This window comes from Oryza sativa, chromosome 11, assembly GCF_034140825.1.
Source record: "Oryza sativa Japonica Group chromosome 11, ASM3414082v1".
Taxonomy (NCBI): domain Eukaryota; kingdom Viridiplantae; phylum Streptophyta; class Magnoliopsida; order Poales; family Poaceae; genus Oryza; species Oryza sativa.
The window spans coordinates 23,425,645-23,452,681 of NC_089045.1; the positions used below are offsets into that span (position 1 = coordinate 23,425,645).

The following is a 27,037-nucleotide window of genomic DNA, read 5'->3' on the forward strand; positions in this document are numbered from 1 at the left end:
AGATAGGAGATTGCACAAGGTCAATGATCAATTTATTATTGTGTAAGCTACATGTTACAACAACAACAACAATGAAATACATGTCTGGGACTACATTCCTCCAAAATTTAAGATGATACAGTTAAGACAGATTCAGACAATGCATAGGCTCATAAACCTGAATTCAGGTAGGAAATCAGATGTGATTGAGCATTTAAATGGAATGGCAAAATCGTCGAACTTTCACCAAGAACAGCAATCAAGTATCAGACTGACAGACCTAGCTGCTAGAAACGAAATCAGAATGAGAACTTGAATCCTCCAGTATTGGCATCTACCGCAGATTCCCAGAACGAGACTTTCTTCTTGCGAGCAGCAGCCTTCTGCTGAGCTTCAAGTTCAAGCTGTTTAATCATCCCAGGATAAGTCATATCGATGGCATTGCGGAACTTGTCATGCAGGTTTACCCTGTCTGTAGTCCCTGATACAAGTTCACTTGCATTGGGCCTCTTGAGAAAGTCAAGAACATTCAACAGATTCCTCCTGAATATTTCAAAGGGGAAAAGAAGAGATAGCATGTCATTTATAAAGATGTAACAGGATTAGGCAACAGTTATCATGCAGACTAATGGACACATCAAGTTCAGCAATTAAACAAGATTCAAGAGGATTCCACATCAAAGCTATACAGCAACCCAGATTGAAATGAGAACACTCTCCTGATTCATGCCTTCTTTCAAAAGGAGGATCATCAGGAGGGACCTTCGTCAACACTACACGATACTTCCATTAGCACCTGGCATCATCAGGAGAACCCAGCTACTACTTTTGTTAATTGCTACTCCTAAGAAGCTTACACACAGAGTCAATTTTGACTCGATGAGTGAAGAGGGCATCATTTGTAAAGTATAGAAATAAGCCTTTGTTGACCTTAAATAGTTTTAGAACCAGAAAGACAATTGACATTAATTATTATTTGGCAGAAACTTTTCTTCAGTTGATCGTCATTTGTAAATCCTACAAACGACCAAGGAACATACATACACTTGAATCTCTTAAGAGCTAACATCCATAGAATTAAGTAAAAGCATAAGTGCACCACTGAGATTGTTTGTGAATGAACATATGCTTAAAAGCATCAAGCCTAGAACATTGGATTTTATTTTGAATTTGTACTGGAGATTCTAATTTGTTCTATACACTGTTATTACTGGCATGGTGATGCCCTTTTTTATGTTCATTACCACAGAAGGCCATAAAAGAGCACTTCTTGATGGTCGCTTAATTTCTAACAACAAAGTCCTGCGTCTAGTGAAACAATAAAAACAACACAGAAGCATGAGATGTGAACTCTAACCTGCTCACATAATTCTGAGTAATCGCAATAGATTCCTCCAGATTGATAACCAAATGCCACCATCCATTAGGCACAAAAACCACCTCTCCAGCCCGGCATATACACTCAACAGGCCTCTTTTCCCAGGTCTTACATGCCCCATAAAAATTCATGAACCATTCCATGATAGATACAGGGCTAGTGACTTCTGCTCCATCCGCACTTGGATGAACTCCTGGCGGCACCACCTCCGGTGGGAACATCACCCACTTCTTGGCTCCCTTGATCACAGCATTCCACGCCGATGTCGAGTTTGGATCAACATGAAACGACGACCCTGAACCTGCCGGCCCAATGATAACCCATCGGTGGTCCGGCCTTTCCTCCCCAAGCACCCCGAATAGGTCCTCTCGGAAGTACGCCGGCACCTCATAGTCCCTCCCCATCTCCGGCACCTTCTCGGTGAACTTGGCATCGAACAGGTACAATGGCCTCTCCTCCTGCACATTGTCGGCATACTGGAGGTACCTATCCAGCGTCATGCTCACCGGCCCGACGGCGAACTCCTTCCCGGCCGAGACCTTCAGCAAGTGCTCCCTGGTCCACTTCTGCAATGCTGGCCAGCTCTCGAGGCAGCCTTCCAGAAGCACCGGCCTATTGGGCTCCTCGAATTCGGAGACGAATTGCTCGACGGACATGCCGCGGCGGCGATCGATGGTGTCCCGGTGGAGCCACTCCGGCCGCATCTCCATGTTGGCGCAGAGCCAGCTCTGGAAGAGGTAGTCGGAGTAGAACCCCCTGATCTCTAGGCCCCGCGGGGGGAGGTGGGCGCGGCCGCCCGACGCGGCGGCGATGTAGGTGGCGCGCCACGAGCCCGAGAAGGCGAAGTCCCCGCCGAGCTCGTCGAGGACGAGCGCCCGCCAGAGCGGGTCGTGGGAGGCGACGACGTAGAGCGCCCTCGACGCCGCGGAGAGCCTAGCGAGGTCGCGCGCCGCGAGCAGGCCGAGCACGTCGAGGAGGACGTCGTCGGGGAGCGGGCGGAGCGCGCCGAGCCCCGCGTCGCGGAGGTTGCCGCCGCCGCCGAGGAGGAGGAGGTTGCCGAGCGGCTGCACGAGGCATCCCCCATCGCCTCGCCGGCCGCTCCCGGCACCCCCCGGACCGGCGCGCGCGGAGGTCTTCAGGTGGAAGGCGGTGGCGTCTCCGGCGGCGGCGTCGGCGAGGCGGTTCTTGGATTTGGTGGTCTTCTTGGGGCGTTTGCTGCCGCCGCGGCCGCGGCCGCGGCGACGGCTAGGTTTGGGGTTGCGAATGGCGGGGAGGAGGAGGGAGTGGAAGGCGCTCGGCATGCTCGGCGGCGGCGGCGGCGGCGGCGGCGGGAGAAGGGAGGGGAGGGAGGGGGTTTGAGACTTCGGAAAGTATAGGAGGCAAATGAAATGGGCGGAAGAGACGATCCGACGGTCAGTGATGCAACTCTGCGAGAATGGACGGCGGATCGATACCTGCGATCTTGAAATCCAGATATCACTCGACTGACAGGTAACAGCCCGTTTCCGTTTGGTGGGCTGACACCGAAAAGAGCGATCAGTCGCGCGCGCCCTCCCCGCGCGACTGGGCACGTGTCGCGCGCGGGGAGGCGGGGGGGGGGGGGGGGAGGGGGGGTGCGGCGGCGGCGCCCGCGGTTTCTCTTTTTTCTTTTCGTTTTTTTACGCACTTTTTTTTTGTTTTTTTCTTTTCGTATCTTTTTAGTCTGGTTTCTTTTTTTGCACTTTTTTTTTCTTTCTGTATTTTTGTCAGTTTTTCCCTTTTTTAATATGCACGTATTAAACACGTATATAAAGTTTATATACGTGTATATAAAGTTTATATATGTGTAATTTTTATATTACACATATATACAAACATATATAAAGTTGATATATTTCGTATATATACATAAACAAATTTTGTATATAAAAAATATATGCATATTAAAAAAATATAAATATATGCAATATGTATACATAATATATACTTTATATACATACGTATACAAAGTTTATACGTATATATATAAAATATATATGTATGTATACATATAGTAGAGAGGAGAGATGAGAGGGTCAAAAACTGACCGTGTCCCACGCGGGGGGCACGACTGATCGCCCATTAGGGCCCCTGGCTGACATGTCCTGACCCGCTCGTTTAGGACGTATCGTGCCGGTCTGACTGCTCTCGGTCGTGGGCCTAGTCATGTATAGGCCAGACCAGACCGGGCAACCTATCTAGCCATCTATACCACCTGGTCTCCTTCCAGTATCTCATAGAAACCGGATCCTCTAACGTGAACTGCTCCCTGACATGATCACTGACAGGTAGGCTCGCGAGCATTGGGACCCACGTTTCAGTCACCACGTCTCTCTGACTTCACGTCAGATGTTCCAATCTACCCCATGCATGCATCCTTCTCCCCAAGAAGCAGCGCAGGGCACATTAAGCATTGATTTCCTTTTTAGCATCAGAGTTGGTGGGTCCCAACGCCGCCCTTTCCTGCTTTTTTTTTTGGTTCAAAACAAAGCATAAATGGTGTGCTTCTAAATCCTAAATGCCAGTCTATCCTTTCAAAAGCTTTATATTCTACTATATTGCTTAGAACACTAGTTCTTTTATGTTTATTTTTGAAAGCTAAATTATCATATTAATCAAATAGATATCCATTTTATGTCAGCAGCGTATCTTAACTTTCAAACAGGACCTGCTTGGAACCCTTAAGTACCCGTTAGTAAACCCCTGAAGCAAGATCAGTTTGAGCTCCACACAAAAGCATAGAGTGTGCACATCCATCACAAATTCCATTTATTTTTTATTACTTTGAAGAGACATTCGCACGTACACCGTCACATATACACACATCACAAGCATATACACGCAAATGCCAATGAAAACAACCAGTTTTTTTTTTTCAAAAAAGAAATATAGAATGTTCAGAGCGTAAGGACGACAGTACTACTTATCACTGACGTGGCGTTTAGAACACAGAAGATACATATATATACACACGAGCATAAGTTTTTAGTGCCAAGCCTATTAAGTCACTGAATTAAGGGCACGCTGAAGGATCGGTCAAGCTGAACACAGTTGAGCAGGAAAACAGAAATCAGGAATAGGTTCACGACAAATGGATAAGTGGCTCCTCTTGATTAAGATGCAAAGCAAAATGATAACGAATGTAAACAAAGGGAACGGTAACATAAACTGAAGGTACACCTGTGTTAAGTTATTAACTTGAATATTGAATTTCTTGATGAGATCAACAACTTCCTTTCTTGGCACAGTGGCGCCTGCAGGAAATAAATATTAGTGACGCGCCTCCTTCATTTTCATAATTCTTTAAATTAACATATATATAGCTCAGCAGAATGAAGGACCACACAACAAGCAGTGCTAACGGGAGTACGGAAGGTGAGGCAGTGAGGAGGAGGTTATACCATCGAGCTGCCACTCGGACTTGTTCTTGGTATCGATCTTCCTCGTGATGCGGATAATGTGTTCGGGTGTGTTCCCGCGAGTGAAATCTTGACATGGCCGGACTCCTCCCCCCTCTTGACGAACGCCCCGACGCTGGCCACCCTCCCGAGAACCTGCATTCCGTTCACGCACGCATTTGTTCATACACTTAGCCGTCGTATTCGCATAAGAGGGGGGAAAAAAACAGTTGCCGCGGGAAATGTAAGGAGGCAGTAGGTGTGTACGTACGCCGGGGTCAGCGGCGAGGGCGAGGGCGATGGCGCAGACGAGGGAGCTCTTGCCGGAGCCGTTGGGGCCGAGGACGAGGTTGAGGCGGGGGCCTGGGCGGCAGGCGAGGCGGTGGTAGGTCATGAAGTTGGAGAGCTCGATCTCGACGATGTTCCCCGGCACGTAGCCGCCGTCCCCGCGCCGCAGATGCGTCGGCGTCGGCGTCGGCGGCGGCGGGGCGGCGATCCTGGCGCGCTTGGCGGCGCGCGCGGCGGAGGTCGCCATGGGCGGGGGATTGCGCGGGTGCTGTGGACTGAAACTGTTCGACTTCCGCGGAAAAAAAGAACGGAAATGGAGAAGAAATCGGGAAGGGGATCTCTGCTGCTGGGCCGAACATTCTACTGGGCTTGTAGGACTAGGAGATTTGGGCCTTGGCCTTGTTGGAAGGCCTTTTTGGATGATGAGTCCTTTTCTTTTTGGAATACAAGTCTATTTCATCTCTTACTACTGTTTGAATCGCCTACCTCAACCACAAAACCGGGTATAACGTCTTTCTTATCTTAAAAACAGTGCAAATAGACTCCTTCGATGGTTTGGGAAGCGGTTTTTACTGACGTGTCAGGTTGACCGTAGTTGACTCGTTGATTTAGGAGGTAAGAACTCACATGTCAGGGAGCTACAACCCCTTGCAAAAGTCTTGTCTGAACCAAGTCTATAGGTTTCTAGGAGAATGATGAGAAAATAGTCTTAAACAACACCAGCTCAAAAGCAGATACAACTTATCTAGGAATCAATCCTATGACTAAACCTCTAGTTAAAACTGAAGAAAATTTGTGTGACTGTCTCTAAATTCCGAAGATATGTGATTGATATAGAATAATATTTTTAATAGGACTTTCCATTTCTATCCTTAGCAATTCAAAAGCAAAAGCAAAGTTACTAAAAACGACAAACAAAAAACTAAAATTAGTTCTAAAATTTAAAATTGGTATGTTGTAGCTGAAACAAACAGGCCCTTGGGCAGTGGAAGCTCAGTGGGATTCATGGATGGATGAGCATGCACATATCCATAGCTGATAGGTTATTTTTTTCCTTTATAACATTGCATTGAACACACACGCATATACACCACCACAAATACACTTAACCCGCATAGTAAGTGCATCGCATGACTATTTCTACGTCACTGCTACGAAAACAGCCAGTTTTTTCTTTTTAAAAAAATCCAGAATATTCAGAGGTTTCAGGGTCAATTACAAAGATTAAATTATCCTCTACAAAATTCAAATTACGACATCACTACTCACTATCATTGACTTGGTGCCTAGCACACCGGAGGTAAACTACAAGAACAAAGCTCTCTCAGTCTCTCCCGTCTCTATAGCTGCTATCAGCGTTGTTCTATATTCTGTTTCATCTAAACTTCGATTGGAATGCACTCGAATCAAAGAAGAATGCCATCGATGAAATGAAACGATCCTGAGTATTATTGATCTTCTTGCTCCCCGGAAGTTGGGTTTCTGATCTTTCTTATTTTTCTCTGCAGGTGAAGGTAGAAAATTCAGTAACCCATATAAACATTCAAGCAAACATTTGCTTCAACAAAAAAAATTTCAAGATATATAAGGGGAAGGAATGGAATATGTGGACACTAACCGAGTTCGCCCACATCAACCCACAAGCATTGCAAAATGATTTGGTTCCATTGGGAGCATGGCGCATCATGGGTGTGGCGTCGCTGCTTTCACCACAGTTGGTGCAGCTGCATGAATTAAAAATAGTATACGATCAACAAGCAGCATCCACATTGCAATAATGCAATGAAGGTTTCAGAAAATCAGAAGTATATATCTGTTGAAAAGAACTTACAAAGTTATCCCCTTTCTGTGTGCCAAGGAATTTTCAGAGGTCTGAACCCTAGGTGCAAATTTCCCTTTGCTGCGTTTCATCCTGAATGAGCAAATTCACAAGAACCAAAATTTGTTAAGTACTAGCAAATGCGGACCAAATTAACATTTCGGAATGAAGATTTTGATGCGTACCGCAAAGCGACTTCCTTTCGGGCACTGTAATCCGCCTTCTTGATGAACTTGATGTTCCTCTTTTTCTCCCTATACCGCGTCAGCGCAGCAAACCTGTCGAAGTCCTCGGGAACAGTGATGGGTCTTACCTGATGAAAAGTTCAGAGAAGTTGTAATCTGCTAGGACAACTGCTGCAGAGAGTGATCTGCAATGCAGTTATTTTTTTCAAATGGTTGTGAAAAATGCAGATGATTTAATTACCAGGTTAGTGGGTTGTGGCCTGATGCTCTGTGGAATCATCTCCTGTCCATTCAGATGGTGGAAGATATTTTCAATCTGTGTAACAGTATCACAATATTGTCAGTGCTGTAATACGATGTTATTTAACTATTTAAGTGGTAAACTGTAGCAATACATAATAAATATAGTGAAGTTTTTCAATATTGCACTGGAAACAAGAATGCAGAGAAGACTTGAGCGCATGACATGGTAGGAAAAGAATCATGGATAGCATGCACTACTTCCGAGCAAAATCCCTTGTATTTTGGAATGGAGTTAGTAAGTACTATACTCGTGTTGAGCGGCTACGCAAAAATAAAACTACACTACAAATTTTGTCATCGAAGAAGAACATTTTAAGATTGAAATTCTGCTTCTATCCAATAATGATCAGAGAAAAAAAAGATGAAACAAGAATTAGTGCAACGCGTTCTAAATTAGCTACAAGCTAAGAGACAAACATTGAATTGGTCATGCCAAGCTCATGCATACATAACAATGCAACAGGAGGATAACCAACTCAACATAGCAAAAGAATCCAACAGAGAGCCACAAATATTAAAAAAAGCAACCACAAATGTTGCTCATAAGTACTGTATCTAACAGTGTCAATGCAAAAGAAAGGTAGAGTGATCTCAAAAAAAACAATGCAAAAGGGGAGATAATAACAGTCTGATCCTTTTTTAAGTCAAAAGCCTTCAGTGCGTATCTACTAATTTTCCTAGGTGAAATGCAAGAAGTAAGAACAGAGCTCCTTATTTTTCAGGATCAAAATGAAATTAAAGCCGAAACAAATTATCCAAGAGCAAATTAAATATACCACATTATACAAGAGCAAAACCTTCTAACCAAATTCTTGCAAACAAATTAAAGCCGAAACTCATCAAGTACTAGCTAGGATCAAAGAATGAAGAAACATAATTATATTTCCAAGGAAGAGAATGAAAAAAAAAACGTAGAAAGTTACCAAGAAACAAGCACATTGTGCAGCAAGACCAAGAGATACCTTCTGCGGCTGCACGGGGTCGAAGATGTACTCCTGTCCTTGGTAGTACATCACCAGCCGCTCATCGTCGCCGTGCTCCGGCGCCGGCGACGGCTGCTGCTCTGCCGCCGGCTCCGGCGCCGGCGACAGCGGCTTCTGCCCAATCGCAGCCTGATCGTCTACGTAACAGCCGTCGCCGGCGTCGAGTCCGTGCGTGAAGTCGAACAAGTCCACCGGGAGCAGGATATCGTCGAAGGTGTGCTCCTCGTCGAAGAAATCAGCGGCCGTCGCCGGCGACGTCTTGCGGTGCTCGTCGGAGCTGGCATTGGCGGCGGCGGCGGCGCCGCCACCGCCGGAGCTCGACGACGGCGTCGGGTTGTCCATTGGTGAGGTTGGGAGTTGCAGTGTTAAGTGGACTGGAGCTTTGTTGAGATCGTAGTGACGAGAGAAGAATATCGAACGCGTGACTCCAAATTTTATACGCGACATGAGATATAATTTTTTGGACAATATTGTCAATATATAAGTTGATGCAAAAATTTCCTGAAATCAAGTTTATATGCACTTTAAGTGCTGTATTTTTTAATATATATTTTTGCATCTTGGAAAACTCCAATTTTCAAAGAACACCTAGTTTATGACATTAAAGTATAAACACGTCCACCTACAAATTTTTGTGAGCACCAATGAATTTTTTTTACATATTATTAGACATGTGAGTTACTTGTGGTGGAAGTGGAACTTTTGTCCATCCAGATTTATAGTGGAACTTGCATGTTATGTTTAGGTTCTACACTCCATATATTCGGAACACTCAAATCATCCTTTAAGGGAATATCCACTTATTTTTACATGTCACTTAAAAAGTCATTAAAAAATTTGAAAAAAATTGGTAGGATAGACCAATATATGATATGTTACTTCACAAACATGCAAATTTAAATTCAACTTATACAAGTAAAAACAAAAATAACAAATTTGACTATGAAGTGAATGTGTAATTCACAGTCAAATTTATTCTTTTTGTTTTGAATTGTATAAGTCGAATTTTAACTCGCATGTTTGTGAAAAGATATATCATATATTGATCTATCTTGACAAAAAAATTTTAAAAAATTTAGTAACATTTTGAACGACATGCACAAAACGAGGGGACGTCCCTCGACCTCTCGAGGGACAATAATCCATTTATGATATATTCACTTATAACAAGATATTTGTGGTAAAGTAATCTCAAAATATACCGAATATACCGACCCAATCTCAGGGCACATGTTTGACAAGCATTTATACGATGTTTCTTAAAAAAAAGGAAAAAAGAAATTGTGGTGACGACGAAAATTTATACGGCTGTGTCTACCAGAAGTACGGATTGACCCGCTGAATCTAACCAATTCACTGGGATGAGCATATGTACGGCCTCATGTAGTTCTCCATTGACGGAAAATTGAATACGAAATGTACAACCCTACAGTCGACAGTTTGAGAACGATTTTACAGAGAAATACTCCGTACGACAATAACGGGTTGAGAATGTAGTAGTGTTTAAAACTCCAATTCAAAATCTTTTTCCTCCAGGATAGCAGATCTTAGACCAAATCTAACACTAATTGTCTAATTCCACATGTGAAGGTAAATCAACGAGACAACCATCCGAAGATCAAAATATACTCATTTCCGAAGCAGCAGGAAAAAAGAAGTACCACATTTCAATGATATTTCATATTTGTTTCTCGAAGGAAATCGGGATATTTCATATTTCTGGTGAATTACATCATATCCACGCTTACATCAGCTATTACTATCACGGAACCCAGCGCCGCACTAACTGCGGCAGTAATTCTGGTTAATTTTTTCTGCGAAAGGAAGATAAAATTGAGCCATACAGCAAGATTGGTATGATGTTTTCCATTGTTACATCCACACAAAGACAAGAAGTCGATATGAGTCAGAACTATACCCTGTATACATATGCCCCCCTACCAAAATCTTATGTACCGAAACTTTGCTCTAAAAATGAAGCAACATCTACCCTAAGGGGGCATTCACACCCAACTTAAGGAAATTCAATAGCACGCACCATTGCCCCAAAGCATGGTGGAAAATCATGAAAAATTTGTCATCATGAACAATGAAATCAAGTGCACTTCTGCATCCAAACAGCACCGGTAGAAAGGAATAGAGGCCACGGCACCCAAATGGCCAAAACTTGTTGCTGCTTTTCCCTGTTCGAGTTTAACTTCTCCATACTACATCTCTCTGTTGCTGCTTTCAGATTTGACACCACCAAGGGGCCAGCACAGTCAGAAGTGATTTCAATTGTAAATTCTCACTGGCTTCTCATAGGTGTGACGGTTCTGCACATTAGTTGAAGCCAGAAACAAAAAAGGAAGAAGCAAAATTTCGTTAAGATGAGGTCCTTGCAACCATAGCAATATGCATATAAAAGAAAAGAGCATTGGAATGCTACAGTACAGTGCAAGTACAGTGCAGAAAAATGTATGTGAAGTGCGAAGATGTTTGCGGGGAAACCCAAAGTTAACTACAAGATCTTTCTTCAGTAGCAGCAAAGCCATCTCAAAGTTGCGTATAAGGATACTGTAAACACCTAAATGCCTAAATATAAATTGCTCAGCATGTACTCCCTCCATCCCACAAAAAGACCATTCCTAGCATCCCAAGGTAAAATTAGTGGGGAGTAAAAATGACCAAAATGCCCCTCATTATTGGAAAAGGTAGTAATGGTGATAGGTAGGTAAAGGGTATTTAAGGGATAAAACTTCTTGTTTTATGTGCTGAGGGTAGGTAGGATGGTAGAAGTTGGTTTTTTTGTGACAATTCAAACTCCAGAAGTTTTTTTGGGACGGAGTCATGGAGTAATAAAATTCCGGATTATTGGTTTCATGTATAACTAAGAGGGATTAAAACAGAATTCTCTAAAACATCAGGCGAGCCCAAATATTTTGAAAGATCATTTGATGAAAGTTTAAAAAGATTGCAAGAAATACCACGGTGTAAACCAGCTGAAGTGCAGGTAGCAAGATAAACGAAGTATAGCATAGATATGCCCAAGCCGAGTGACAGAATAAAGGTAAAAGTAACAGGCACAAGAATTCGCTATGCTCGCTTCACAAGTTCACAACCAGACAGCAGCATACCTGATTGGCTGTGTAGGCCCTTTTTGGTGCAGTATCAGCATGCTCCAAACCAAGATACTGCTCCCAGGCTCCATAGACATCTCTCCTCTGAAGAAATCAGAACAGAAAACTTTGTAAATCATAGAACACAACAAATTTATGGGCACAACTAGAGAAGCCTGTAGGGAACAAACAATAATTTACCTGGAAACGGGCAGATACAACATCTGAATCTTGGAGGTAATCTGGCCGGTTCATGGATATGAAAGCGAATTTCCACTGATCATATAGCATTAAAAAGTATATTAGTTTAGTGTCTGTGTCTGCATCACATAGTGGCACGTAATGAAACTCAAGGTAAAAGGCAGAGAATGCAACAAAGAGATTCTCATCAGAATATACATGTTAGTTTATTTCTTTTCTTTCACCCACATAGATTAGATTTGGCTCACGTAACACACATGGCTAACCATTCTATAAGAGATAATGAGCACGACAGTGCTAAGTGTATCATAAATGGCCACTGTTTTTGAGAATTACTGAGAAAATTTTAGACTGCAGTATAATATGAGAACTCTCAGCTCCCTACAGTAAAAGAAACCACTAGACTGGTATACTTCAAAACTCTGAATCTGACTTATATATCAGCATAATCCCAAGGTGGACAAGGATAAAGAGCAAGCCAAAACATGTTATAATTCCACGCTTTCATAAGAAACTTCAACAGATGGATCACCTTGCAGAATTCCTCATCAGGGACTTGGAGTTTTTTCTGTATGCGCTCCTTTACTTCTGCTAAAGTCTCACCTTCACGGATAGCAAGATAAAAAGGATCTCCAAAGTTCTGAATCTGCTGCTAGTCATCACAGCAGTATTAATGGAATGTTCAGCATATTTTGTAAGTAGCCAACTCCCAATACAACTCAATTAGACAAGAATGAAGATCATATCGAAGTGCACTACCTGATTCTGAAGAGGGTCTTTCATGAAGTGATAAACATGAATTAACCGATCATTTGGACCGAGATTTTTCTCCTCCTCTGGAATCTGTACCAATAAGCAGAAGCAGATATGAGGATAGAATGAAGGCGCACATTTTGACACAAGCAGGAAATGAAATAGATTGCAACTTTACAGTTCACGAAATGGAGCACCAAATGCAACCAAAAAGAACATTACATACCTCCTCAGCACGTAGTGTCCAGTACTGATCATTAATATTCTCTATCTTCTCATGGAGTGGAAAAATCTATGGAAAAACTATAATTAGTAACAGCCATGCCATAAATTATAAACAGATGTTTTTTTAAAAAAAAAAAGGGAATTCATCAGGACATATGGTATTTTATTTCTCTTGAAGGCTGAAAGCTAATGTACAAGTACCTTATATATCTTGTGGTAAAAGACCTCTAACAAGCGCAATTCAGCACTGGGACTGGATAGTTCAACCTGATGATTAGTGACATAATTAGAATTTTTACATAAAAACAAACACATGGAGAGACATAACAAGCCGGTTTACACAGCATAACTTGGTAATACCAATGAAAATAATTGAAACATTCCATCCCATTTAAGATAGATGACAGGTTAGTGAGAGTACAATAAGCTGACATCAGGTTATTAAGTATGGCCAGATTTGCTTAACCAACCAAGACTAGTACAAAAAGCATATGGATAGGAGGTTTCACAGTACTTTTCACAGTAAGTATGTTGAAACAGTCATGCAGTCACATGGAAATTGAATATGCGGCTCAACAACGAGCTATATATTAGTATCAATGCTTAACACCTAGTTGTACTTATATAGAGTATTTACACGTTAACAGAACATGGATTAAATGAACCAAGTTATATCACTTGATACTTTCATTTTGCATCACAATTTGGTAACCTGGAGAGTCAACTATCCCTATGCAAAACCACTCTTAAAAAGTTAGTATCCATTTCTCCCTTACCTCTAAAGGAGATTAGAAGTGCACCCTAAAAAGAACGCATGTGAATATATCCAAGTCATGCATTGGTGTATCTCAGACCAAATAGAGTGTAAAACTGGAGAGCAAGACTAAATAACTTGTAATAAAGAATGAAAGGATAGCAAAAAAAGAACCTTTGTTTTCAAATCATTAATCACGTCTGCAATGGTGCTATTCTTTGGAAGCCTGATACTGTGAATCACAACCTAGAAAAAAAGGATGTTTCATGAATATATGCACTTGGTAGCTGAAGATAAATAAAGATGTATTGTTTGCAGCTAATAACCTCATCCTTTGTAGCATGGTGGAATGCAACTTTCAGGGTTTTCAGGCCCTGCAATTCTGGCAGTGGAATATCCAACACCTCATAATACAATATGTCTGATGTCTGCACCAGATAGTATAAATCCCTTTGTATTTTACCTATGCAGAAAAACTATGCTAACTGACCCAAAAAAAAACAAAAAGAGGTGAAAGGTTAACCTGATTATAATGAATGAGCATGTCCAAAAGATGCTCCACTCCCCGATATCTGATAGGTTGCGGTTTAGGCTGCTGCGAATAGCAGTTATGGGATGTTAGACGAATTTTCGCTGGATCATCCACACCAAGCTGACGGGCAACTCTCTCAACAACATCATCATAGGTATGAAGTTTTGACCTTAAAGAATGGGGAAGAAATTAACGTTACACATACATGCTAGATAATTAGCCAATTAAACAGTTTGAACCCAATAGGTTTTGTAGTCACTCACAATTCCAAAGAAAAGTCATCATCCTTTGGTTTCTCCAATAACCGAAAGTGCACAACCTGCAGTAAACAAAATTTACATAGATAAAGCAAGTGGCATCATCATTAAAAAGGTAGACCCACTATAATATTACATGAGCATGAAAAACCAAAATTAAACAAGCATCTAACATATGATAGCAGAAGATTAGAAGGGGGTGAATGAAAGCAAGAGAAATTTCCTTTTGAACCACAGAATGCAAAGGCACATAGCATTATAAGCATACTACTATAAAAGGAGCTAGAGGTGATTGAGCTCATGGTCATCCCCTCACACACAAGAACTTGTGTGACTAATATAGGCATATGTCGATTGAAATATCAGTTATGACAATATGCATAGTGTGCACGTCTATAGGTTGTTGATTGATCTAATGTAATCATTTTAACATTTTTTAAGTTTTGAAGTTAATTATTTTGTTTACATTTCAACTTTATAGAAGTTTGAATAGCATAATATATTACTGTATTTGTTTTGACATCCATTGCAATGTGGCTGCCATGTTCATAGCACATAATTAATCTTCCATTTCAGTCTACAGGAGATGATGCATTTCAAGCGTCCATAGCACATGCTTCAATCAATGGAAATTAGTATAATGGCCCCATACTGTAGAGCACAGCCATCTTAACCGAGGAAGCTAAAAATATCAGACCAGACTAGCCTGGTAAAGTGGTATGAGATAAGATTACTGCCATGTTCGCAGTGGATGTTGATCTAGTACATAAACTCTAGGACTACACCATAGAACAATTCAGGTAGTGGAATGGGCTCAGAAAAAAATTGCCATTCAACCAGGATCAGGCAGAACCCTCTTCTACAACCTAAACACGACTCTCTAGGAGGACAGCCCCAGCCTTCTATTTCTTTCACACTGCAACTACCCTTCCCCACTCTCTCTCTCTCTCTCTCTCTCTCTCTCTCTCTCTCTCTCTCTCTCTCTCTCCACCAACTGATTGGCAACAGCATGTTGGCAAGCAAGGGCAACGTGATGGTGGACAGTAAACTAACATGGTGGCATGGTCAGTGTAGTGCAATCACTAGCTGAGATCAACCAGATCTAGCCAGGTTGCCAGTGAGGAAAGTGCAGATCTGGGCTCCCAGTAGCCACTGGACACTAAACCTGCACCAAATTCAGCATTGCCTCACCTAACTCCTCCATAAGACCCAGATTAACCTTTTTTAATGGAGCACAAGAGCCCAGTGTAGGTGCTGGCCTTGCCTCCACAGAAGTTCTGGTATGAAGCAGTCGCATCACAGTTCCACCTAGAACATTGACTAGGCCTCCTAGAAAGGCACGAGGAGGGGTAGGAAGGAGATTCAGACAGACAAAACAAGGGACGGATTCAGGGCGAGAATTGAGGCAGATTCAGGGGAAAAGAAGAGAGGCAAATTTACCATTGCAATTGCCGTCTTCTGCTCCTCCAAGCTCCATCTAGACATCTCCCAGATCGTCACTGCTGGCAGACCCGTTACTATGAATCTATGTCTATCAGAGGGTGAGAGGGGAGGCGCGGAGAGCAAGAGAGGAGTGAAGCAGAGAGAATAATAGATGAGGTGGTGTGGCCTTAGGGGGTCATACATCCCCTCTGTTAGCCACAGGTGCATTGGTCTGCCCGTCACTTCTTTGCTTTATCTCTTTCTTTTTGTTCTTTCCCTTTTCATTTTCTAGTTGCACTGCCACTTTTCCGCATCATAGCCACATCTGCCACCATCATCACCTCTTCTTCCCTTCCACATCCCTGGGTTTGTTTGGCAAACAAAGAAACCCTTCTAATCGCTTCGGATAGGTTTGGACTGATGGGGATATAGATATTCCCTCATATCCAAACAAACCTAAGGATATAGGCTGAGATCCATCCCTCTCTCTCGAAACAGCAATTCTCTCCCAAATGCCACCCCTCATCATCATTGTTTGGATAGGAAGAGATTAGACCCAATTCCTTCAGATAGTGGGAACTTTAATTCCATTTATAGCCCATCCAAAGGCATTAAGCCTAAGCCCCACCAATTCAAACAAGCCTTTCCATCAGTTAAAATGGTAAGAAGTGGGACCAACTAACCACCCATCGCGGCTTCCTGCACCCACCAACCAACCAACCAACCAACATGTTTTAATAACCCCCAGCTCGTAAATTCCAATTCTCTTCTACCAATTTCCTCGAGCCAAAAAAGCCAAGAAGGTGATGTACAAGCCAGAGAAAAAAAAGGCAGACAACTAGATGACTTAATCTGGGTGAAGAGAACATAGAACCACAAACACAAGTACATCAAAAATATTAATAGAAGCAACTATAGAGTAGCAGCATAAATAGATAGTGTACAATTAGCTTACAGACAAAAATATAAATAACAAAGAAATAAACGCCTTGTACCTACAGTACAAAGAATTGGAATCAAGTTGGGAAATATAAGCACCATACCTGCCTATTATGAACATACTCCAGATACGAAGGGACATCTGGATAACGCATTTGAGTGTCACTATCAGGTATAGGTGATTTTTGGAAACAGATGATGTCCCCATCTTCAAGCTACAATATTTGGAGCATTTTGCAAATCAATAAGTGTTTAATTCAAATTTGGCATTCCTTAACCAAAAGAAACATGTTATAAACCTGACTAGCACGGAAAGTGGCTTTTTTGTCAATATGTTCACACATCACATTTGGCTCAAATTTAATTTCCTGCATGTACCAATGAAACACAACATAAGTACAGTCAACTTGGTAAGGCAGTCGATATAAAACTTAGCAATTGCCACTCCAAAGATTGACACTTAATAATTTGCCACTGAACGCCAGACAGATATCTGGACCTACTCCTAGAACACGCCTCAATGGAGTGACATATACTAGATTATCCCATAAATATAGCATCATGAATTTAGCTCTTGCCTCGTAGAGCTCAATTTCTTCATTTGGCACAAATCCAGCCATTTCATTTAGTTTGGTCAAGATTTCTGAGGGTTTTCCCAAGGCCTTTACGAAGAGCCTCCCCACAAAACTGCAATCAGTGAAAGAATGTTATGTGTCAGCCATTTGTGAAGGAATAAGGAAGAATGATAAGGTGTTAATCAAATAAATGTACCAGAGTTCTTCCTTTTCGGGATTATAGAGTTTGAAGAACAGAAGAATATCTTCCTTGCTCTTCTCAGGTGGAGGGAGAGGCCGCAAATCCTATAAATGATAAAACAGACAACAATAAGTATCCTGCATAACCATAAGTATCAAACAGATAAACAAAGTTAAGTATCCTGCATCTAGAAGCCATAACAGACAACAATAAGTAAAAAACAGAAAAAGAAATGGTAGCAGCTCCAGCACATCATTACCGGGCCAAGTTCTACTTCCAAAAACAACTTCAGCTCAGCATTGTGTGCCTTATTCGATACCTCCCTCAGTTGTCCCACCTGTGCAGATACATATAAAAATGAACTGGAGATGATAAGAAAGAGAACAGAAGCAATAAACACACAATGGAAACAAGCAAGCTCATTGAAAGAAAAAACGTATAAGCTAAGTGCATGATCTTCTGATAACATGCATAACAAAGCACTCTCAGCAGAGAATCTATACAACAAAATACTCCAGAACTGCAACCTATATAAAAGAAAATTCTTAAGTGGGGAGTGAGAGAAAGAGAGACAGGGGAAGATCGTAAGAACTCAATTGGACCTAAGGCTGTTAGATGAAATAATAAGGTAAGATTAATTTCCAATTGAAGTGTGGGTTTAACAGTTTGCTTCCAACAATTGAAAGTGACTAGCTTACAGATTGTGTTTCTTCATGAGGACTCAATGGACGATTAGGCCTGTATGTGTGGTTCTGCCTCTTAGCCCACAACCAGAAGCGCTGAAATTGTACAGGGATGCCATACTCCTTTGCAACTTCCTCCTATTAAACAATTTATTCAACAGAAGTTAAATTACCAGTTGATTTTACAGAAGCATGTGTACTCGTATAGCAGAAATTTAGCATTCCAATGCTACGAACCAAGAACTTGTTTGCACACCTTACCTTGAAAGTGGTAAACAGTAACTGCTTCTGAATTCGGAAGCTACGAACTTTTTCATGGTCCACCAGGTCAAAATATATATCCTTGCCAATTTGCTCCTTCAAATTCTCATCTCGAGCCACCTAGATATATTTGTCCAAACAGAGCACTATGAGAAACAGATTCACAGAGAGGTTCCAGACTGAGATGAAGTGATGAACATAATAGTAGTCAGATGCTGACCTTTATGATGGTATAAAGATGAGCTTCAGCCTTCTCTTTCTTTTTGTGTTCTTTCTCTTCTTGTTCTTTCTTCAACCTTACCTGAAAATCCACAGTTTATCATCCAAACTGTATCAGAAGTCCATGACATTAAAAGGGAGAAAACCAGGAAATACCATCGTAAAGATATGCAGATTGTAAAATATCACCACATATGAGAATGACCCATGGGGCCTGGGCCCACGTGTGTTGACACATGCGATGGTATTTTCCAATCGTGGTATCGAGGAAATTGGCCCAAGGAGGAGTGAGAATGCAAAACAACACATACCCTTAAATGCTCAGCAATGTCCTTCTCATCAACATTACACATTATTTTGTCCTTATCACTCTCACGGATGTAGACAAGCATGTAGGCATTTGAATACTTTGTGAATTTAAATGGAGCGTTGTTGAAACCAGGATTTATTTGAGGCAACTGTTCAGCCCAAAAGAGATTAAAATTACGGAAACAGGAAAACAAACATATGTAGTTCAATATCTCATATCATTCAATATCAATTATCAGGTAGAACACACCTCTTCCTCACCCCCGTATTGCTCTTCAAGGGCCTTCTTAGTATCTTCTTTAGTTACACGCTCATCATCAAATTTATACCTGGTAGACAGGATAACATTTTCAAAAATCTATAATGAATTGGGAACTGTTTGCTAGGATGTAAAATTCAACAGCATAGTTCGACAAAAGGCATAATCATTGTAGAATTAATTATAATGCGAGGATATTGCACTTGTTTCCAGGTTCTTCAACAGAAATTTGCATGAGGTAGCACTAAACCTAAGAAGATTTATTGGCAACTCATTTGATGCCTAATATATGGTATTCAGCTGGTCTATATGCAAGTTACCTATATTGTTGCAGCGTGGTTACTCCCTAGACTGGCATCCACTTACAATAAAAGTGCATAAGGCATATGATTTTCCTCCTGTAATCTCACACCACATACTTCTTTTGATAAGTGATAACTGATGACCATCAGCTTGAAAGAAGTTATTGAAGTCCATGCTAGTCAGGTGCTTATTAGAACCAACACAGAATCCTATAACCAACTATATTATGAAAAAGTAACATGTTGAACTTGACATGAGGGCCTTCTGTCCAGTTAAGAGAACTTATGTAAATTTGTTAGTGTGTAAAAACGTCCCACTAACATTGGCTAACTCTAGTTGAGATATGATATTCTCTTGTGTAGAAACAAACACTCTAATATTTTTTTGGAAATCTGCCTCGGAAATGCTGCAATCCAATAGATACAGGTCCTAACAAGATAGTTTCAGTTGTCGAATAGAGTGCCAGGGAGTTGTCTCGGAGAACACATCTATTCAGCTGTCATCAAGTGGCCATGCATAGGAACAGGGTAATAATATTATCTGGTAAATGGCAAATAGTTGAATAATTTTGTATTGTTGTAGTACTAGAGACAAAAAAAAAGTCAAAGAAAAACCAACCATTGATCTGATAGCGTTGGTCGAATGAAGGCATAGTAGTGACCGCCATGTACTCCTCCACTATGAACAAGAACACTGAATAAAAGCAGCAGTGAAACATAGTGAGAAAAAGATGTGGAAAGGAGGAAAAAAGGCACCTATTGGAGCACCACTGTTACACTGAAAATGGTACCTAAGAAACCATTACACAAAAATAACAAATGGTATTTGCTTGATCCCAGGTCTCACCAAAACTGAATTTTCTAAGATACATAAAACCCTGTTATTCCATAACTCTAAAACCAATATGGAATACAATGACTGCTAAGAGAATGGCAAGTGATGTGGAATTCTCAGGAATTGACTCAGTCATTATGCATGAAGATTCGTGCAGGTATATACTTGTATAGCGCATTATATCAGCCCATTTTATACTATCAACCAATTCTTCCTCCAAGTTTTTTGTCCACAGACAGACAGCAGCTAGTAGTCTACCCCCATGCTCATACATAGCATGTAGATAAAAGAAACAGGTATTATTACTAACGAACCCACTGATACTTTGGTTTCCCTAACTACCATAATGAACTATTAGGACGTGTGATGGAGAAATTAATTGATCTTAAAGCCATTAAAGTAAGTTGTGAATGACATACTCATAAAAAACACTACCTGTGAAGAGCATAAAGGTTTCTTATACTTCTATCTGCATCTGGAGCAAGATATTTTCCATCATCTCTATCCAAATCAAGTTGCAAAGGGAATTCATAGCGGTCATTAATCTGCACAGATAGGCATAATAGCAGAAATCCCAAGCTCAGAACCGGAACGTAAACCTTTAAAGTATTTGAACAGCAGAGATATTAAAGAGGCTAGTCGGCTACATGCTTCTCAATTCTCAAGAAGTGATCCAAACGTTTGATCCACTTAATGTTTCTTGAATTAATGTTGCGTTAGCTGTCTTTTGAAATCATTTATGGCAGGGAAAATTGAAGGAAATGATGGCTCAGTGTTAACTGTCTAACCAAGGAAAAGCAGATGAGACAGAAGTTACAGGGAAACAAAATGGAACATAAGATAATCACCTAAGATGTCTCACCTTATTATTATGAAACTACCAGTCATGTTGGAAGAAAACATATTGCAGCTCTAAAGTAACTGTTAAAATTCCTAAACCAAAAAGCAAAAGGAAACTTTTCTTTACTATTCAAGCCCAAAATATTTTCTCATCCCTTATTGAGAATTAGTATGTGACACTGGAATAGATGTCTGCCATACAAGATGAAACCCCACGCGTTGCTGTGGGAGTTTTGTATAATAATAGTAGATAATATGTGGCATAGCTAGACAATATAATTTTATAATACTTTACATAATTTTCATCTTTGACCGACCATTGAAGAAAAAGCTACAAACAATTTAAGATGACATGGTTTATAACAATTTAAATTATATATAGATTAATCATCCAACAGCAAAACTAAGGTGATGTGGCTCAATGAGGTAAGGGAGATAATATAGATTAATCATTCAAAGATAAAACTAGGGTGATAAGACTTCGTAAGAGAAGAAAAGGAGGAACATAATTTGGACCATAGATCAATCATCTAAGAGCTAGAAAGAATTGAGGTGATGTGGCTTAATGAGAGGAGAGAAATAGCATTAACTACACTTAGTGGGGATAAACTTTATAGATATATAGGATAAGGGATGCATGTCAAAAGTCTCAAAGTGAGAGTACAACCATGAATTATGGTGGTCCTGTGCACAAGCAATTATCATAAAAGATGGCCCAATCAATTTGGATAATAAATAAGAAACAAAACAGGCAAGCTTTTGGTGGGCAATACCAATATGTGACACCATGACTCTCCAGATTTATAACAGGAGATGCACAGCATTTGGAATTGGATCTCGCCAAGTTAAAAAACTATTTGCATTGGTGTACTTATGCCTTTTAGGAATTAAGATCATGCATCAAGAAAGCGAACAACTCATCAGATCCACAGAGTATCTGCATGTTGGGTTGTCAACTTGTCATATAACTTTGGGATGGGCAATCTATTTGAGTTTTGAGAGCAACCAACACCAAGGTCAAGCTCAAATCATTGTGCACACAGCCACACACTCAAGGTTGGTCAAGTTAAGATCAATTAGGCTCGAGAGAACATACATATATAATACTACCTCCGTCCCATAATAGTTGTCGCTTTAACTTTTTCCTTGCAACATTTGACCATTCGTTTTATTTGAAAAAATTAGTGCAAATATAAAAAAGGATAAGTCATACTTAAAGTACTTTTGATAATAAAGCAAATCACAAAGGAAATAAATAATAATTCCAAAATTTTTTGAATAAGACAAATGATCAAACATTATAAAGGAAAACTCAAAGCGACAAGTAATATGGGACGGAGGTAGTATAGTATAGCATAATAGCATACTACGTTAACCATAAATAGTTTTAAATGAAGATGTTAAGTTGTTAACATGTTTACAGCAATCATTAGTCATTTTCATAATTTCTAAGTATTTCATTTTTTTCCCAATTGCGTTGTATGTTCTCCAAATGTAAAAATAAAATCAAGCCTCCAAGGGTGTCATTTTGCACAGCAGGTCTTGCATTCACATGACAACATAAATAATAGAGGTAAATGGATGGAGAATATAAATGGCAAGGTTATGGCAGTCCCAACCTTAACCATGGTATCTCTCATATAGTCGTACTCAAAACGCTTCAGTTGAAGTTGCAAAACTGGGGGGAAATCAAGGAACAGAACACCCTTTTTCGCATCCTGAGACAATATCAAAAAAACATAGTCAAGAATTGGCACCAAAACCAATAAAAATGGGCTTCATTTATAAAATATAGATGGAGCAAGCTGTTATAGTATATGGGATGCAGATTCCCTTTATCTTCATAGATACATAAAAGTCCACAAGTTATATCAAACCTTTATGAAACAACCAACTCTAGCTTCAGTTTCAAAGCTTAAAGTGAGAACTGAGAAGAACATGTGGGTACCTGTAAACCATGATTCTCTGCATGATACTTATTATCACCTTCGAGGCGCTCAACTTCAACATATTTATCAAACGATGCATACACATCACGACAACCTTTAACATCAAGTTGAAGGTCTGCATGGCCATAATACAGCATTAACTTGACAATAAATAATGAAACACATCTAATGTGAACCCACAATCTGGTACCAGGACAAAACCTACCATAAAAGGACTCCTTCCTGTTGGATTTATAGTCAACATTTATACACTCTATATAATTGATGTGGTGACCTTCGAATAACTTTTCAATCGTTCCCTCTACGACAGTTCTCTAGGAAGAAAGCAAAGTTAATAGCAGCCAACATGCAGCATATATACAGCTCTATACCAGATTTGTCACCTTCATCTTATCTTCAAGTTTCTCACAGAGAACTCTGTTGAGCTCTTGTACATCATGTTGCATGAAGGAATCATATGTGTCCCATCCAAAAGATTTGGTCAGCTCTTTGGTGGCTACACTATTGTCACTATACTGGAGCTTGTAGAAAAGGCTCTGCAATGCCAACGGAATACTCCCAGATGGCATATCATTTTCGGTGGTTGGCATATGATACACAGCCTGGGTAAAATAATGAAGTTAGTCAATTAGTTCTGGAAACAATAGTCTAGAATGCTCTGAATTATGATGCATGATCTCACACCTTCCTGAAGTATGGTATATGGTATAGTGTCTGTAGTAGAGAGTTCATGTAACAGGTAGCTCCTTGGTTCTTCAGGCCAACGTAACCTGTTTCTTTTTTTGAATCATATGTCCAATAATCAACCATTTTGCGGACAGCAACCTCAGCCTCCACAACAACAGTATCATCGACAAGGTATCCTCTACTTGGATCATAGAGCTCACTCAAAGGCATAAAAGATGTGAAACCCCAATCACTCTCACGTGCATTAAATTGATGCTGAGTATCTGCCAGACAGAGAATCACAGGTCCATCAGTGATAGATTTATCCCATACAAATCACTGAAATCCGCAGACCAACGTAAAGTAGATCTACTCAGCATCATTTGATCAAGTAGCAGTATGCCTCCTTAACTAGCTAAGAGAACTCAAAATACCAAAGAAAACAATGAGGCCTAGCATTTGCAAGCATGGGGCCACACAACTCCGAGATCATCTAATGACTATTATAAGGAATGAAGCAAAAGTATATACAGGAAGTAAAAGTGGCCTTATAAAACAGAAAAGCCTAGAAGAAGCAAAGCACAAATACAAATATAACACTCTTGAGTCTGAGAGGAGTTTCATGTTCAAGAAATATAAAGAACCTCTTTTTCTACACTAGGGGAACCTGGCCTTGGAGAAGTGAGAGCTCTTGCAAATAGAAATGTCAATCATGGTCATTGCCAATCTGAGCTTGGATAAAAGACCCAAACTGCGAAGGAGAAGAGTACAGTAGAACCTTCAGCTGTCTAGCGGGTCCATTTAAACAACCATATCCTTTTGTGGTTCATCATGATATAATGATGTGTAAGTGTAACAGAGGAACAATTTGATTCAACCAAATCATTGAACAGAAAACTATAGTGTACCCATCAGGATATTCCGTGCAAGCATGCCAACAAGACCAAACAAGGTGCTCGATAACGCAAGATCATAAAGGTTGACAAGCAAATAGAACCATTTTCAAACATATGGCATCCATTTACTTGATGAAAGCACGACCTCTGACCTCAAGAGGAGCAAGTTTTTGAATACTACGCCGTGATAACAGTTTGACAACTAGTGAAACATAGCAAAGTATAGCATCATCATACTCTCAAGCTTATCATGTATTGCTTTTGCATTTTAAGTGTATTCACGTAAGGAGTTGTAAACATCATGATGGAGGACCATAACCTTTGCGTATCGTATACTTCTGTTGGATCTGGTTGACAACGGCCAAGCTAAACTGAGCATATCGGCTCCAACCATATGGGAGGTTAGCAGAGTCGGCAACATCCAAGTACATGGAGAAATGGTCCACGTTGTTCCCCTTAGGGAAAATGAGCACACGCCTGCATGAAAGCCCGCCAAACATTACTATCATCCAAACATTCAAAAAGAAAACTAACTCCATTAACTACCCTTTTTATGAGACCAGGAGCTCACCATTTGTACCCGCCAACGACAAACGCATCCGAGTAGTGCTTCTTCGCATTGATCCGGGTGAAGTTCTCGATCGTCCACGTGAACCGCGACGTCTGCGGGTCCTCAGCTGGCTGGCTCTCCGCCGTGCTAGCTGCCTCCGTTTGCGCAACCACTGCTACCACAAACCACGAGCATATATTACTACCAACCCACAAACACTCCCAACACCACACATTACAAAACCACGCTGTACAAATCACACGGAAGCAAAGGAAAGCAGCACAGTGAACCCCCATAGAGAGCAATCAACATGGCACCTTCCATGGGCTGGGCGGCGTCAGCAGCGACGAGCTCCTGGTGAGGCACGAGCATCTCGTCCTCCTCCGGCTGCGCAAAGAACATATCGACAAAAAGAAAAAAACGGAAAGGGGGGTCAGATCCAGCGCGGAGGCATAAACCCTAGCAAAAAAGCGGCACCACCCGATCGGACGCCCACCGCACGGGCCACCGGAGAACGGTGCAGCCCTAGCGAGGGAGATCGGGCGGGTAGACAGGAGAGGGGAGAGCTCTCTCTCTCTCTCTCTCTATCTCTCTCGCGCGCGCGCGGAGAGGCGGTTGCTTACCTCGAGCGGGGGAGGCGTCATCATAGTCATGGAGAGGGGCGCCTGCAGGTCGTCGGCGTCGGTGAGAGCGGTGGCGTACGGCCTCCGCGGCGGCGGCGGCGGCGGCGGCGGCGGAGAGGAGAGCAGCGGGTGGAGGTGGAAGCAGCGAGTCGGGGGCGGAGGAGAAGGGAGGGGGGAGTGCGACGAGGAATGGAGGAGTTTGGGAGTTTTGGAAGGTTGGGGGTGGTTTGGGGATTTCGTGTGCCGCAGGCTCGCAGCGCAGGTGAGCGAGAAAGAGAGAGAGAGAGAGAGAGAGAGAGAGATCGAGGGAAGCAGAAATCTCGTTCCTTTTCCTTGCCGGTTGCCGTTTTACTCTGCCCCTCGAATTTCGATGTGATTTTATTTTTTTCTTAATGATGAAAGTTTTATTAAGCTCAGTAAATTTAATCGTCACCGTACAATTATCGTATTTCGCATAACCAACTCACATATGTTCTAATGAAAAAACAAAATGGATTACAATGAGAATTTTGGTGAGATTTTATGTTTGGACAAGATGCTTTTCTTAGTTGGTTTTCCTTACCTTTTCCTATAGCACGTAAGCTCAAATCGTGAGGGCAGGTTTGAAACATAGGATAGTAAAATATAAAGAAATTAAAAGTGTCAAAGTTTTTCTGATGCTATAAGAGTATAAAACATAGACGAGAAGGAAAAGGAACCACGGATTGATTATGAAGATACTTTTACAAATTATTGTTTTTGTTTCGGGAAAAAATGTGTTAATGAGTTTTTGTAGGATACACTTCAAGCTCGAAATAATCTTTCTAACTCCCATAAGAGTTGAAATAAAATTGTATAGATCATGAATCGGAAAACCTTAACCCATAATAAAAATGTACTAAGTTCTTTCTTTGACTTACCGTTTAAGGTCGTCTTTGAAAGCAAATCACCTACATACAATTTAAATAGCCAAACTAGCATATCCATCAAGCTTGCTAAGGCATTCACAGTGCGTCATCCCTATTCGAAAAACCTTAGAGTGCCACGTAGACTTGGCTACAAGTTCAAAATTTAGATTTCTCATGGTGCAAGTGGCTCTAAGGGTGGCTTTGATTTTATATTTCAACCCCTACAACTCTTTGTTTTGGTCCTCATGTTTTTAAAATTTATGTGGAGGTCCAAAATTTACAACAAACACCCTAGAACAGATTATCAAATCCCATCCCTCCCCTTCCCCACCCCTTCTCTCTCCCTTATCCCCTCCCTCGCGTTCTCTGTTGCCAGCCCGATCCACTCATCGCCTGGTGCACACCCCTCTTGGCCTCCTCTCCTTCTCCCCTGACCAGCAGCCCTCCTTCCTTGGCAGCCTCCGCGTGCA

General features: G+C 41.3%; 4 protein-coding genes across 6 annotated transcripts; all 4 read right to left on the bottom strand.

The window, feature by feature from the left end:
• Positions 1-10: 10 nt before the first annotated feature.
• On the bottom strand, positions 11-2,801 carry LOC4350759 (arginine-specific demethylase JMJ22). The gene is made up of 2 exons (XM_015761537.3): positions 1,337-2,801; positions 11-522 (listed from the first exon to the last, which is right to left on the bottom strand). The coding sequence occupies exons 1-2, from the start codon at positions 2,656-2,658 to the stop codon at positions 279-281; spliced, it is 1,566 nt and encodes a 521-aa protein (XP_015617023.1). The 5' UTR covers positions 2,659-2,801; the 3' UTR covers positions 11-278.
• Positions 2,802-4,229: 1,428 nt separating this feature from the next.
• LOC107276457 (structural maintenance of chromosomes protein 5) lies at positions 4,230-5,357 on the bottom strand. The gene is made up of 3 exons (XM_015761157.3): positions 5,045-5,357; positions 4,777-4,929; positions 4,230-4,629 (listed from the first exon to the last, which is right to left on the bottom strand). Exons 1-3 carry the CDS (start codon positions 5,306-5,308, stop codon positions 4,561-4,563), a joined length of 486 nt encoding a protein of 161 aa, XP_015616643.1. The 5' UTR covers positions 5,309-5,357; the 3' UTR covers positions 4,230-4,560.
• A 1,152-nt stretch (positions 5,358-6,509) lies between these two features.
• On the bottom strand, positions 6,510-8,693 carry LOC107276452 (GATA transcription factor 19). The gene is made up of 6 exons (XM_015760815.2): positions 8,331-8,693; positions 7,307-7,381; positions 7,066-7,193; positions 6,893-6,973; positions 6,680-6,785; positions 6,510-6,563 (listed from the first exon to the last, which is right to left on the bottom strand). The coding sequence occupies exons 1-6, from the start codon at positions 8,691-8,693 to the stop codon at positions 6,510-6,512; spliced, it is 807 nt and encodes a 268-aa protein (XP_015616301.2).
• A 1,306-nt stretch (positions 8,694-9,999) lies between these two features.
• Positions 10,000-25,837, bottom strand: LOC9270404 (ubiquitin C-terminal hydrolase 12). 3 transcript variants are annotated; one of them, XM_015761712.3, is made up of 32 exons: positions 25,681-25,837; positions 25,375-25,444; positions 25,079-25,229; positions 24,827-24,984; positions 23,630-23,895; positions 23,329-23,547; positions 23,151-23,259; positions 22,945-23,060; positions 22,616-22,714; positions 20,592-20,701; positions 19,941-20,015; positions 19,011-19,089; positions 18,763-18,909; positions 18,453-18,533; positions 18,233-18,352; positions 17,987-18,109; positions 17,548-17,625; positions 17,304-17,392; positions 17,111-17,219; positions 16,832-16,900; positions 16,637-16,747; positions 14,178-14,233; positions 13,906-14,083; positions 13,709-13,810; positions 13,557-13,628; positions 12,830-12,895; positions 12,630-12,695; positions 12,410-12,493; positions 12,183-12,296; positions 11,651-11,725; positions 11,468-11,554; positions 10,000-10,666 (listed from the first exon to the last, which is right to left on the bottom strand). In XM_015761712.3, the coding sequence occupies exons 1-32, from the start codon at positions 25,708-25,710 to the stop codon at positions 10,625-10,627; spliced, it is 3,351 nt and encodes a 1,116-aa protein (XP_015617198.1). In that variant the 5' UTR covers positions 25,711-25,837; the 3' UTR covers positions 10,000-10,624. The 3 variants fall into 3 exon arrangements, with proteins under 3 accessions (XP_015617198.1, XP_015617197.1, XP_015617199.1); XM_015761711.3 differs by having other exon boundaries at positions 12,183-12,299; XM_015761713.3 differs by lacking the exon at positions 18,763-18,909 and having other exon boundaries at positions 12,183-12,299.
• Positions 25,838-27,037: the final 1,200 nt, after the last annotated feature.